Genomic DNA, 15,437 nt, shown 5'->3' on the forward strand with positions numbered 1-15,437 from the left:
AGGGTATATTATATCAGGATGAGGGACATATGCTACCGGAAGGGGACTAGGAAGGTAGATATTATTACAGGAAGGGGCCAGAATGGAGAACTTTATAAAAGGAAGGGTCCAGAATGGGGAACATTAGGGAAGGGGGCACAGGATGGGGGACATTATGACAGGGGACATTATTACAGAATGGGGACATTGTTACATGAGAGGGCAAACACATATGTCTTCACGGGATCTGGAACTCTACAAGGGCTCATATATCTGACAAACATCCAGGTGGAGGGTCCAGGTCCAAATTTTGCATCGGGGTCCATTGGACTCTAATTATGAGACTGCATAAAACCATTGGTTTCTCCATGTGATGCTACACATCCAAGATTATATAAAATCAACATGTAGTTTTTGATAATTTCTTCCTCTGAAGGATTACCCACCCACCACCTTAAGCATCACTGATAATGAACTTGACCTAAAGCCTTCTTAGATAAGTCCAGGAGCTTTCACAGACAAGAATATTATAGGTAACTATTCTATGTAAAAACTGCTAGATTGGCAGAAGCTCAATTTAAATCCCGTCGGACTGGGAAAGATCACAAAAATGTTACGCAAAAAGTAATTGACTGTTTTACATTAATATTTTGGAATTATCTAAGTGATGATGTGGTTGGTCGTGGTCTTCCTAAAGAAAAATTCAATTCGCCCAACAGATTTTTTTCAACTATCTGTAAGTATATGATTATTCCTTACGTTCCTACTTCTTGAAGGAATGACTAAAATCCAATGCATATGCAACTCCTGTAAAGGGCCTTCTTGATCCATTCCTGCCAAATGGCGATAGCAAACATGCACGTGGCCTCTCGAGAGCATAAGCCGACTTACACATGTCTATATAAAGCAGGCAAGTCAGGGAGCCAGCCTTGGTGCCATGAAGCAGGCGGAAGAAGAGATGATAAAGCCAGCAGATATGAGGAGCAGGTGCCTTTACTTACCTTGAGCTTGGACTGGATCTCTCGCGACTTTCTCCGTGCTAGGACTTGTATGTGACTTGACACCTAAAAAAAAATAAATTATGATATGGCTGTAAAACAATAAAAAAAGTGAATAAAATGTATGTGCAAATGATATGACTTGTCATTTATAGCAGATGTGTGCATATCCACCAGTGACCTGTAGGTGGCGCCGTAAGAGCAGTAGTAGAATAAATAGTAGTGGTCGCTTTAAATGATTAGGTTGATTGTGGATAACACATATGCTGGTTGTCGGATAAGTGCACTGTGTTTAATTTTAGTTTTGTCATATGGCTGGATATCATTGCAGAACATTACTTTGGTATCTGAAGATCTGGTTTGCACTTGACTTTCTATCGACAATTCAGTCCATTCATTATAAAGACGGTGGTCAAATATCGCAATACTCTTCCAAAGCATTGAAATGAATAGTGATCCGACGTTTCCCCCCTTTTAATCAATTTGGGGCACTTTACGTTCTGCCATAAGGTTGAAGTGAAACACTTGGCGTGACATGAGTGATGATATACATTACTCACTGATGAGCACCTGCGATGACTCAGACCCATGAATAAGAAGAACTTCCTACAAAGCAGAATGACCTACCATCACACCAATGACAGACATGTCGACAGATGGATTTCAAGAGTGTGTCATCATCACTCAACACTAGAGTGCTGACTGTAATCTATTAGGAAAAATGAGGCATAATGTAAAAGGTCCCGGTAAGTTCGTGTCCATCAAGTTGGCCTAAAGGACCTTTAGCCCAAAGCAATGATCATCAGAGTGACCATTACCCAATGTGAACATTCCCAGTGCTAAAATGAAAAATGGAAAAAACACTCGCTTGTCGTTGAAGGCAGCTTTCATGCGAACGTAAAAATAATTGCTTGACCTATATGCAAGGGATTTGTTGGCGACAATAAATAAAAATGTATGAAAAATGGAAAAATTTACAGGCAGCTATATAAATCGGCCCGAGATTTGACCACAGTGCGAGGACTGGCCAGTGGCTCTCATGAACCAAGAGTGATAGCTGCATAGAAATACATGAAGCTCTCACGCTCGGGTGGGAAGAGCCGTTGGCCAGTCCGCTCTCGGTCCGATTTATAGGACCGTCTCACTGCACCCTAATGAGTTTTCCTCCAGTCATTACTGCCTGAAAATAAAAGTAAATGAGTCATGATGGACTTCTATTATCATTGATTGTTGCACCTCTTGGGAAATGTTTCTGCCTGCAGAAAAAGGACCCTAAAGCTGGTCATACGTATTACAGATGTCGGCCCCAATGATCGCTTATCTTACAGTCCTATCTGCCGACTTGTCTGACCAATCCTGGCGCCAGAGTTGTCTGGAAGTAGCTTATCTCCCTGTCTAAGTAAAGAATCAGCCCCTGAAATTTAACTAGCCAGATCCTTCTACTCCCCCAACAGATGAGCGTTGGGAGTCACCCCCATACACATTAGATTGTCAACCAATCCCACCAAAATTGGTTTGTTCAGCCAACTTTTTTTCTCATGTGTGTAGGGCATTACTAATATAAAAAACATAATTCTATGGGTATGCTTTTTTCAGGTGGATCCCGCTCCTGAAAAAGCAATAACTAAATGTTCAAAAGAATGAACATGTAAAGTTCTATGTGAAACAATTTCGCTATTCATATGGTCAATCTTTTGTAAGTAAAAGAATTCTAGAGAGGATAAAAGGACCCTAAAGCTGGTCATACTTACTAAGAAGCTGTCGGCCAAAGAATAGTTTCGCCAACAACCATCTCTCCCTGTTCCCTGTGCTCATTATATCTTTGTCAGGTGGACCTGAAAAAGCGTTAACTAAACCCTCAAAAGAATGAACATATTCATTTTTATGTAAAAACAACTCGCTATTCATTTGTTCAGTGTTTTAACCCTTCTGACGCCAAGCGGTTAAAAGAAGTGACTTGACCATTTTTCATGTAGACAAATGGAAAGATGGATCTAAAATCGGGCTGCCAAGCTTCCACCAAATGATGAAGGAACACCCAACGGTATATGAAATCGGATTTTATTTGTCAACGTGTTTCGAAGTATACAGCACTTCATCAGGACAAACCATTATACAGTATTTTAGCTTTCAAGCCATTAGCTTAATATAGTGGCTTGTCCTGATGAAGAAGTGTTGTATGCTTTGAAATGTGTTGACAAATGAAAGTCGCTTCCAAATACCCTTCGCTGTTCCTTCTGGTGGGATCTTGGCAGCCCGATTTGAGATCCATCTTTCCATTTGTCTACATTTTATCTACCTTGATGGATCGGCAGCGGCCTTCTGCTCTCGCAAGCTAAAATAGAAGTTGTGACTATCAAATCCCCATAAGGTGAGCATAAAGAGTTATCTCCATAGGTTCGGCCTCCAAAGCCCCAGCCAAAGCACAGACGTTACCAGGGAGGGATTTTGTTGGCCATGTTCTTCTTACAAAGTGTTGATTTTGCATGGAATAGCCAGGACTGGCAGTGCAAGAGCCTTCCAATCTTTATTAGGATGGACAAAGCTTTATAATGTCCTAATACAGCATATGTGTTGTCTCATTAGGACAACCCCTATAAACAATATCCAAAACCTCTTTTAAATGAGGCAACCATAACACTTATAGCCAAGCATATGAATTGCACTCTTTAACCCTTTGTTCCTCACCTGCTTTCTTGTCCGCGTCTTTCCCGTTCGAAGTTTTATGTATCTGGCTATTAATTCGTTTCGACCTGCAAAAAAAAGGAGGGGGTACATAGTGAAAAAAAATATTAATTATTAGTATTAAGCCATTATACAAATTAAAACTGAAATGTAGAACATACTATAACAAAAAAGACAATGCAAAAATATTATATAAATTAAACATTTTAATAACGAACAATGAAACTTGTGTTTTTTTTTTTATTATTTAAAGCCCAAGAGCTGATAAAAAAGTAGCATGCCTCGCAAAAAGACCACAAGGATGCAGTATATCAGGAGCCCAAGAAACTCCCAAGAAAGCCCTGAAAGATTCAGGGACATGAGCCTTCAACAAACTTGGTCTATTCTCAGGCACCGGCCCGGTTACCAATCAAGTATTCCCAAGCTTTAGACTTATGAACCCCGCTACTGAACATGCAAAACATGTCAACTAAGATGCGTGGAGTTGAACTTGAGAAGACCCAAACAATATCTTGAATGTCAAAGCAAGGGGGCATCCTCTATATCCAGAGGCAAGGTTTCATCATAATCACAGATGCAGATTCTTTACCGTAGGAGCAGTGAGATTATGGAACTCTCTGCCACGAGATGTTGTAATGGTTAACTCACTACAAAAGTACAGGAAGGGCCTGGATAAATATAATATTACAGGTTCTGAGCACCAGATAGATTCTGTGTTGGGACTTTGATCCAGGGAACTAGTCTGTTTGCTATATGTGGAGTTGGGAAGGAATTTTTCCCCTAATATGGATCTATTAGTGTCTGATCCACAGGGTTTTTGTCTTCCTCTGGCAGCTGAATTCAATGGGCTTAAGTCTACCTTCAGCCTTAAAAACTATGAAACTTCCATCAACAAAAGAATTGGAAAACTAGTTTATGCTCATTTTTATGCTTGCACAGAAGCATATAAAATAGTATGCAGCCTCTCCAGAAGACCACCTATTTGAAAAGACCCTTTATCCAGACCAGAATTGCTGTTCCACCATATATTATATGTGCTGGCCACTTTTCTTGAGTAGACAACCCCTGTAGAAGACTGCATTCAGATGCACTTTTTGGTGGTCGTCACAAAGAGATTTTACTGTCGGAGGCGTAACAGTAATGGCTGGAGCAGGGCCGCCCAACCCCCTCAACCAAGGCCTGAGCGGAGGCCAGCATGACAAGGGGTTGGAGGTGGGTATTTAGGGTAATTGGGAGGAGGAACTAAGGATGGGGGGTTATATGGGGTAGTTAGGGGTGGGGCCTGTCAGTTCCCGCTCTTCAAACCCCCGGAGCATATCTCTCACCATGTCGGCGTTGGACCGGGTCTTGGAGAGCCTCAGGGCAGCGGCTGCTGTACACCCTGATGGCTGGCTGGAGGCGCAGGTGGCAGGAATCCTCGGCGGGAGCACGGTGGCTGCAGCGGCGTCCCCGCCGGAGCGGCGTGCGCGGAGATGCAGGCCTCCTGAAAGATTGTCCCCAGATATGGCTCCCCGGGCCTCCCGCAGGCGCAGGAGCCCCTCCAGGGACCCTCCAGGCCGGGCGCCGGTGAGTACCGTTGCCAGCAGGCCCCGGCCTGGGAGGAATCCTATCGCCGGGCAGGCCTCATCGGCGGCTGCTGGGCCTCAGTCTCGTGCGAGAAGGGGGACGGAGCCAGCGCGCGCCAGGCAGCGAGGGAGGCTTAGCAGTGCGGGGGGCCGCAGCGGCGATGCTCCTGTCGCACGGCCTGTCCCTCTTCAAGTGAGCAGCGGTGGAGCCAGCGTGGGGGCGGACGGTGATGGGCGGCCCAGCCAGGTGCCGGTCCGGTCGTCGGGAGCAGGGAGCTATCCTGCACAACCGGACAACAGCGGGGGCGCAGCAGCGCTGCCTGATCGTGCGTGTGTCACACAGTGGGACTCGGCAGGAGCACCAGGACCAGCGAGCGTGTCGTCCAGAAGCGGAGGGACATCCTATTCGTCAGCGGCGGCACCGGGTCCTTCGTACGAGGTGCAACGATCACAGCAAGTTCCGCCGAGGCAGGAGTGCGGGCAGCAGGGACGTCAGGAGACCGGCATTCCGGCTGGAGGAGTCACAGCCTCCTCGCAGCCTGGTGAGTATATGTCTGTGTCTAGTCCAAGTATTTCAAATGTGTCCGTACCGGTTGTTGGTGGTACGCGGGGTAGTATGGCTGGTGCAGATGTAGTGCATGGGGCTGCTGTTGCAGGGGGCGTTGGGGTGCAGGAGGTGTTAGAAAGCGTTCAGGCTTTATTGACTAGGTTGGATAGGGGTTTATTGGAGCAGAGGCAGTTAGCTGCTTGGGTAGCCCCTTGCGGGCCCACAGTTGGTGTGGTGGCGACAGCACAGGTGCAGGCGTCTCCGGTTTCCGTGTCGGTGCAGACAGAAAAGGAGAAGGAATGCAGGGTGCATCTGGATGATAGGGCTCACGGGGAAGTCTATGTATGTTTTGAGGGTCCTTTGGGGGCCCATCTTAAAAAGGAAGTGAAAGAGAAAATTGGTAAGGATGAATACGTTGAGATTTTTTCGTTGCTTCCGCTTGAGAAGTTTCATTTGGATAAGGGGAAAAAGGAAGAAAGCAAGAAAGATGATGAGGAAAAGCGGAGGTGGCGGCTGATTCCGCAGACGTTTTCGAACTGGCTGCAGGCGTTTGCGATCTTCGCCAGCGTGATTGCCGAAAAAGCTCCGGAGAACGGCGCTGGGTTGTTTTGTTATATGGATGCCATTGGTGAGGCTTATCGGGTTTACGGGGGGCAGGCATGGCTCAGGTACGATGAGCAATTTCGGCAGCGGAAAGCTATCCGGCCTGCTATAAGGTGGGATCAGAAGGATATCGGTTTGTGGCTGCGGGTCATGGCGCAGTACAAATTCGGGCATTCCTTTCATGGGGGATCCGGATCCTCGGGTCAGGCCGGTGGGTCAGGTTCCGGGACACAGTCGGGTAATTCGGGAGAGCGTAAGCCGGGACTATGCTGGCAGTTCAATGAGGGGCAGTGCAGGTTTGGGTCCAACTGCAAATTTAAGCACCTCTGCTCCCATTGTAGCGGCTCTTCCCATGGGGCCGCAAAATGTTTTAAAAAAGGCAAGCCTAAGTCAGGGGCTGGTAATACCCAAGGGGGCGACTCCAGTGAGTTTGGAAAAGATGGCCCCTTATCTAAGTAGATACCCGGATAGGGTGAAGGCCGAATTAATATTTTCAGGTTTTAGGGATGGCTTTGTGATACCGGCACCTAATTTTGTGGTACCACAAGGGGTTAAGAATTTACGTTCTGCTTTGTTGCACGGTGCGGTGGTCACTGAAAAGTTAGGGAAGGAAGTGTTGTTGGGGCGTATGGCGGGCCCGTTTGAGGCGCCACCTTTGCCTGATTTAGTGGTGTCACCACTGGGGGTGGTGCCTAAGAAAGAGCCGGGTAAATTTCGTCTGATTCATCATTTGTCCTACCCGCGGGGGTTGTCCGTTAACGATGGTATAGCACCAGAGCTTTGCTCGGTGGTATACGTATCTTTTGATGAAGCGGTGGCGTGGGTGCGCAGGTGTGGAAAAGGGGCGCTGTTGGCAAAAACGGACATTGAATCAGCTTTTCGTTTGTTGCCAGTTCACCCCTCCAGTGTTAGATTGTTAGGTTGTTTTTGGAATGGGGGGTTTTTTGTGGACAGGTGTTTACCAATGGGTTGTTCCTTGTCATGCGCCTTATTCGAATCGTTTAGTTCATTTTTGGAGTGGGTGGTCCGTGATGTGTCCGGCTGTGATTCTATCATCCACTACCTGGACGATTTTTTGTGCGTCGGCCCAGCAGGGTCCGATTGTTGCCGGAGGTTGTTGAGCGCAGTTCAGTGGGTGGCTGATTTGTTCGGTGTCCCGCTGGCACCGGGAAAGACTGAGGGTCCGGACACGTGTCTTTCTTTTTTGGGCATTGTGATCGACACGGTGCGGTGGGAGTTTCGTTTGCCGATGGAGAAGGTGGAAGGTCTTCGGGCTGACGTGGCCAGGGCCTGTCGTTTAAAGAAGTTATCTTTGCGGGAGGTGCAGTCATTATTGGGGAAACTTAATTTTGCATGTCGGGTTTTGCCCATGGGGAGAGTTTTTTCCAGAAGGTTAGCTAATGCGACGGCTGGAGTTCGTGCCCCTCATCATTTCATCAGATTGTCTGCAGAGGTGAGGGAGGATTTGGTAGTCTGGAACAAGTTTTTGAAGGACTATAATGGGCGCTCATTGATCATGGATGAGGTGATGGATAGCGACACGCTGGAGTTGTTTACGGACGCCGCAGGGGGGATTGGTTTTGGAGCGTATTTTCGCGGGCAGTGGTGTGCGGAACAATGGCCTGAGGCTTGGATTGCTGCCGGCTTGGTTAGGAATATCGCGTTGTTGGAGATTTTTCCCATCCTTGTGGCGGTCCATTTATGGCAAAAAGATTTCCGTGACAGGCGTGTGCGCTTTAATTGTGATAACATGGGGGTCGTTTGCGCTATCAACGGGCTTTCAGCGTCATCGCCGCCTGTGGTGCGCGTGCTGAGGCAGTTGGTTTTGTCATGCTTAGCGTTGAATGCGCATGTGACAGCATCCCATGTGCCAGGTTCTCACAATTCTATTGCTGATTCTCTTTCTCGTTCGCAGTTCGACCGTTTCCGTTTGTTGGTCCCGGAGGCAGAAGTCGTCGGCTTGAGATGCCCTGCGGAGCTTTGGCAGGTGGTGTTCGAGACGCAGAAGGTTTGATTAGGTCGTCGCTCGCGCCTAGAACGTGGGATGCCTATCAGACAGTGTGGTCGTCTTGGGAGGGTTTTTTGGCAGCAAGGCACTTTGAGGCGAGCACAGAGGATCAGGTGGGGGCATTATTATCTTGGCTAAGTGTTTGGGCATCTGAAGGTTGGTCTGCGGCTAAGGTGTCACGTACTTTGGCGGCGCTAGCCTTTGGTTTTAAATTAAGGGGGCAACGAGATCTGTCCAAGGTCTTTTTGGTCAGGCAGGCGGTAAAAGGTTTTCGGAGGCGGCAAGGTCAGGTGGACTCTAGGCGCCCGGTTTCGTTTGCCCTGTTGGAGCGATTGGGGGAGATTTTGCCTTCGGTGTGTTCGTCGGAGTTTGAATGCAGTCTTTTCAGGTTGGCATTTTCGTTGGCATTTTTCGGGGCGCTTAGACTTGGGGAGCTGGTGTCTCCCAGTAAACATGTATCGGGGGGCATTCTAGCGAAGGATGTGTTATTGTCTCCTGGGAGGGTGGAATTTTGGTTGCGAAGGTCTAAAACGGATCAGGAAGGTCGGGGTCAGCAAGTGGTATTGGGGAAGGTTGCGAGTTCGGTTATGTGTCCAGTGAGTTGTTTAGCTAATTTTTGTAGGCTGCGGCCGATGGGGGAAGGTGCTTTATTGTGTCATGCGGATGGTACGTTTCTGTCCAGATATCAATTTACGGTGATTTTCAGGAAGGCGGTGCGATTGTTGGGGCTGGACAGTTCATGCTTTGCTCCTCACTCTTTTCGTATCGGGGCGGCAACTGAGGCCGCTTTGGGTGGTTTGGGTAGTGAGGACATTCGTCGAATTGGACGGTGGCGGTCCATTCGGTATCGTAGTTATGTTAGGCCTCAGTGGGTGACCGCAGAATAGTTATGCCTCGTGGTTTAGGGGTATTTGCTTGCCTTTCTGTTTTGTTTAGTGTTGTTTTTTGTTGTTTCAGGGTCTCCGCCGGTATTGGTGTGGATCTTTGGTCACTCGTTCGTTCACTGGGGAGCCTTGCGTGTGGACGTACGGAGAGAGGGGAGACAACTGGGTTTCGAGCGAGCGGTGGCTGTGGTCCGGTGGTTGGGTTTCCGGGGTATGCTCTGGAACGGAGTTTTGAAAGAAGTGCACAACAGCGTGAGTTTGGACAGGGCACCGGATATTTTGGTGTTGCACGCCGGGGGAAACGACCTTGGAGTACGACCTTTCAGGGAATTGGTGAGGGACATCAAGCAGGATTTGTTGCGGTTGTGGGTGTTGTATCCTGGCCTTACTGTTGTTTGGTCGGAAATTGTGCCACGTTCTCGTTGGCGGAATATGCGATCTTGTGTTAAAATTAACAAGGCCAGGGTGAAGGTGAACAGGGCTGTGTCAGCGTTTGTGTCACGGAACGGGGGCGTGGCGGTGCGCCATTTTGAATTAGAGAAGGCTGAAGGGAGTTTTTGGTTGGGGGACGGTGTGCATTTAAATGCGGTGGGTAGTGATCTGTGGGCTTTGGGCCTGCAAGAAGGGATTGAAAGGGCCATGGCTTTTCGGTCTGGGGGGGTCTCGGGCCTTTGAGGTGGTCATCGGCCCTCGTGGTGGCGGCTGGGGGGAGTCCTTGGAGTTGGTGTAAATTGGTTCTGGGGATCCATCGGTATATGGGTCCCCTGTTTTCGGAGTTTAACAGGTGTTGGATCTGGTGAATTGTGGTGGGGACTTTCGGCCGGGGTGGCCGAATCCCCGTGAAGTTTTGGTGAACAGTTAAACCTTTGGGTTTATTGGTGCTCCCGAGCCAGAGTGGTAACGGCTGGGAGTAACTATGTGTTTATGGTTATGTTCACGGTTATGTTTTTGGATATTCGCCAGATCCTTTGTAGCTTCAAGGACTCCTCCTAGTACAAGAGTAATATTTACATTGTTGTTATTTATTTTATGTGTTAAATAAAAGGCTGCTGTGGCCAAATTATTCCAAAGATAATTCTTGTCACGTGTTTTTTGTGTGAATGGGAGTGTGGAGGGGTAACGGAGGAAAAGAGAGGTGATCAAGGGGTGGGTCATGTGGTGAGAGGCGCTCACCCGGTATACCCAGGGTCTCGACAATACCAATGTCAAGTAATGGCTGGAGCAGGGCCGCCCAACCCCCTCAACCAAGGCCTGAGCGGAGGCCAGCATGACAAGGGGTTGGAGGTGGGTATTTAGGGTAATTGGGAGGAGGAACTAAGGATGGGGGGTTATATGGGGTAGTTAGGGGTGGGGCCTGTCAGTTCCCGCTCTTCAAACCCCCGGAGCATCCCGCCCTCCCGCCCTTTGTTTCTATTTGCAATATGGGGGTACAGTTTGACAGGGTCTTTAATGTTTTGCTTTGACGGGTCATTGCGGCTGAGGCGGCTGGGGGGAGTCCTTGGAGTTGGTGTAAATTGGTTCTGGGGATCCATCGGTATATGGGTCCCCTGTTTTCGGAGTTTAACAGGTGTTGGATCTGGTGAATTGTGGTGGGGACTTTCGGCCGGGGTGGCCGAATCCCCGTGAAGTTTTGGTGAACAGTTAAACCTTTGGGTTTATTGGTGCTCCCGAGCCAGAGTGGTAACGGCTGGGAGTAACTATGTGTTTATGGTTATGTTCACGGTTATGTTTTTGGATATTCGCCAGATCCTTTGTAGCTTCAAGGACTCCTCCTAGTACAAGAGTAATATTTACATTGTTGTTATTTATTTTATGTGTTAAATAAAAGGCTGCTGTGGCCAAATTATTCCAAAGATAATTCTTGTCACGTGTTTTTTGTGTGAATGGGAGTGTGGAGGGGTAACGGAGGAAAAGAGAGGTGATCAAGGGGTGGGTCATGTGGTGAGAGGCGCTCACCCGGTATACCCAGGGTCTCGACAATACCAATGTCATGTAATAGGTGAAGGGGTAGCAATTATTCTTGGACCCTGAAGCCTGAGGGGGGCCCAAAATGTCCCTTTGATCCATATAAAATGCCTATCATTGTTGCAGACCTATGATAATTTGAGGTTCTGTTGGAGCTTTTGCATTGGGGTCCACGAGCTTCAAGGTCAGCCACTGTTTTGTGGCAAGCTATGCATCCAAAACCAAAAATTTAGCACAAATATCATTTATTTTAAAGGGAACCTGTCACCCCCAAAATCGATGGTGAGGTAAGCTCACCGACATCAGGGGCTTATCTGCAGCATTCTGTAATGCTGTAGATAAGCCCCCGATGTTACCTGAAAGAGGAGAAAAAGAGGTTATATTATACTCACCCAGGGGCGGTCCCGCTGCGGTCCGGTCCGATGGGTGTCTCAGGTCCGCTCCAGCACCTCCAATCTTCTTTCCATGATGTCCTCTTCTGGTCTTCATGCCACGGCTCCGGCGCAGGCGTACTTTGTCTGCCCTGTTGAGGGCAGAGCAAAGTACTGCAGTGTGCAGGTGCTGGGCCTCTCTGACCTTTCCCGGTGCCTGCGCACTGCAGTACTTTGCTCTGCCCTCAACAGGGCAGACAAAGTACGCCTGCGCCGGAGCCACGGAGTGAAGACCAGAAGAGGACGTCATGGAATGAAGATGGGAGACGCTGTACCGGACCTGAGACGCCCATCGGAGTGGGACCGACCCTGGGTGAGTATAATATAACCTCTTTTTCTCCTCTTTCAGGTAACATCGGGGGCTTATCTACAGCATTACGTAATGTTGTAGATAAGCCCCTGATGCCAGTGAGCTTACCTCACCATCGATTTTGGGGGTGACAGGTTCCCTTTAAATGGCTGTTCTGGACATACTGACGCTCATCAGCACGATGGCTCAGTGGTCAGCACTGTAGAATTACAGCATTGGCGCCTTGGATTAAAATCCCACCAAGGACAACATCTCCAGGAGTTTGTATGTTCTCCCCATGTTCCCGTGAGTTTCTTCCGGCTTCTCCGGTATTCTCCCTCACTCCAAAGACATATTGATAGGGAATCTAGATTGTGAACCCCAATGGGGACAGTGAAGATGTCTGCAGATCACTGGGAAATAAGATGGTGCTAAACATAATAAATCAGTGCAAGATATGGAGGACACAATGTGGTTGGTATGATGGTTGGATTATTTTCAAGTAATTTTACTTCTATTTGTATTTTTTATAATTTGCTGTTATATTTTTATTTTAGATTTTGTCTTTTTTTATTTACAATTTTTCTTTTACTTGTATTTTATTTTGGTTGAAGCAGGACAGCCTTGTCATTATTTCTCTTTTTTTCATGGGAGAGAAATATTAAGTGGGAAACCAGATCTTTGAAAGAAATGGTTGAGTGATTGCTAAACAGCTGAAGAGTATTTCTCTCTGTAGGAACCTTTTTTTCTCCATTTGTTAAGTTAATGCAGCCACCACTAAACTGCTCTTTGGATACATTCAATTGTTGGGTCAGAGGTGGCTTGTTTTGAAAACACCTTCCTCCTGAGCCTTGGGGGGGGGGGGATAAGGGTTCCTGGGTCTTCATTATCTTTTGTTAGGTGGCTGGGAGGAGACATCATGCTCATGGCTGTAGGCTATCTGGGTGGAGGTGGCTGCACCTGGGGTGTCTTGCTGAAAGTAATATGATGTGAGCTCTGACAGCAAGCAATTGTACAAGATGGTAAAGAAATAACCTACAGTGCTCGGTTCCAAACCGGTAAAAATGAGTATATAGAAATAGCGATTGTCGATGAAGCTCAACAGTAGATTACATATCTACTCAATGGATATGAATTAGACCATGAATGTTCTTGTTGGATAAATGAAGGTGAAACCGTTTGTACACCCAAGAGTCGAAATAGGTGGTTGATGGTCAGAAAAAAACACAGCCAAGTTATTTTTTCATCCTACATCTTGCCTATAATCTGACCTGCGCAACATTAATACAAATTAATGGGCTCACATACAAATACAGCTCTCTGCTAACTCCAGCAGTCCCATAGGGAACGGAGGTGAAGATTTTAAGGTCCCCAAACAATTTAGACTAATGTCAACAAACCAGATGTTGTTATCGACAGGTTCGGGCAACGGTCTAATGTGTTTGGGAGCACCGGCCAACTGATGGTCGGGGGAAATGTTGATCATGAATGTCTGATTTCGGACTGATCAAATTGTTCTCCCTGAAATAAGTGGATGGCAAACATGTCTTTCTTATAGAGAACACTTGTGTATGGGAGTGTTGGCTGCGATGAATGTCGGCTGAACAATCGGCATCTAATGTGTATGGCAGACATGACTTTGTAGAACCCCATTCTTGAGAAGACTAGAGGTCCAACCACTGCAATCAGTAAGAAAGCCTGTATCTTATAAATAGGAGATCACTTACTACAACCTTTTGGACATTTTAATTGATCCTTTCCTACACATTATGCTGTAGTGGAAAAGCAGAATTCATCTGAGAGATTCCATAGTTGGGCATTAAATTTACATTCTCCTTCTCACTTCTATCCACAGTTTGTTTTCTGAACACACATAGTATCTGCAACTGAAAACCTCTTGGTACATGGACTAGATGTATAAATAGGTGCAATGAAACATAAAAAAATATAATTAAATGGTACATGTCACTAAATACTCTTCACATTTACCCCTGATGGAAGCAAGAAATAGGCCTTACATGGAACAATTTATTTCATAAAATAAGATAAAATAGATGAGATTCACTTTAGGGAGAAGCCCCCATACACTTGATAGTCACTGGTTAAATGATGGTTCGGTCAATAGTTCGACCGATGGTTATCTTCCCCCACTTCCCCATACACAGGAGCACAGTTCTCCTATGTTCTCTATGAGTAAGTAGATGCCAGACATCTCTGGCAGCACCTTATTTCATAGTGATCGGCAGTCAAAAACTGATGATGCCAAATTCTTAGCTCCCCAGACAATAATTTATTTGGGGCACCCATATGCATTAGACTGTGAGCCGACATCGGCGAGTTCAGTTGATGTTGGTCTAATGTGTATCAGGGCCTATAGTGTCCAATACCTGTTGGATGAAAGCAAACTCGGACTGGCACATGAGGTAACAGGTGAATCCCCTGGTGGGCCTCAGTGCAGAAATCAGCCTCTGATTTCCCAACATGAGCAGTACAATTGATTCACTATGTACAAACAAAAACAGCATCTCATTCATTCAACAAGCTACCTAACTTATTATTTTATAGAAGCAGAGGTAAATTGGTGAAAGAGGATAATGTAATATTTGGATGTAGCTGGACAATGGGCCCTGGCCACTCCAGTCCAAGACTGGATGAAAGGTAACACAACATGCCAGGATATATAGGCCATCTAATGTGTATGGAAGTGTCCAGGCTATGCTGAATTCTAACATGCCTAACATGTCCAATCCTTTGTTCCCAACTTGGTCCCCAACTATCTTAAGCTGGCCATACACCTGAGATAACTGTCAGCTAACATCCATCTCTCTAAACAACCTATACACACAGCTTTCATCGAGAAAGGAGACAACTGCTGGCAGACTTCTCTGACAGTATCTCATCTCCCCTGAAAACAAAAGGATCGTACATTGAAGTTCCAATAATATTCTCTATGGTCGAGAGTCGAGAGGTCCAAAAAATCATCAGAAGGTCAGCCAGTCCTACCAAAATTGGTGGCTTCTACAGTATTTTTAATTAATGTGCATGGGGGCCTTAGGATGTATAGGCAACTTAAGTTTTCTTTTAACTACACCGAGCATTGCAATTATAAGGAAAATTACATGCCATGCCATGCCATGAAGGAGGATCATAACGGATCTGAAACGCGTTGCATTTTGTACTTGTGTCTTGCTTCTTATCCGTGGATTACCCGAGAACGTCTTTTCTATTTTTATTGGATCACTGGAGCCTTACTTTTCTTTCTTCTTGATTCTTGCACACAGACTGTGTGATCCGTGCACCTGCTGGTGACTTAGTTGGACTTTTCTTTTTCTAATAAGGAAAATTATAATCCACATTTTTATAAATTCTCCAAGGGACACATAAGCACCCAATGACCCCTTAATGAGATAGCGGTACTATACGTAACATGTAACAGAGCTTAGTACAAATATTGCATCGAGGAGCAGATGGCACTATTTAGTA

At 46.6% G+C, this 15,437-nt stretch overlaps 1 protein-coding gene across 3 annotated transcripts in view; it reads right to left on the bottom strand.

Moving 5' to 3' along the window:
• Window positions 1-15,437, bottom strand: part of TEAD2 (TEA domain transcription factor 2) — an 84,681-nt gene that overhangs the window by 19,292 nt on the left and 49,952 nt on the right. For all 3 annotated transcript variants that reach the window (XM_077259639.1, XM_077259636.1, XM_077259638.1), the window contains exons 3-4: window positions 3,666-3,730; window positions 981-1,043 (exon numbers count right to left, since the gene is read on the bottom strand). In XM_077259639.1, coding sequence (XP_077115754.1) covers window positions 981-1,043; window positions 3,666-3,730 — 128 coding nt within the window. The remainder of the gene's footprint in view (window positions 1-980; window positions 1,044-3,665; window positions 3,731-15,437) is intronic.

This window comes from Ranitomeya variabilis, chromosome 4 (genome assembly GCF_051348905.1).
Source record: "Ranitomeya variabilis isolate aRanVar5 chromosome 4, aRanVar5.hap1, whole genome shotgun sequence".
NCBI lineage: Eukaryota > Metazoa > Chordata > Amphibia > Anura > Dendrobatidae > Ranitomeya > Ranitomeya variabilis.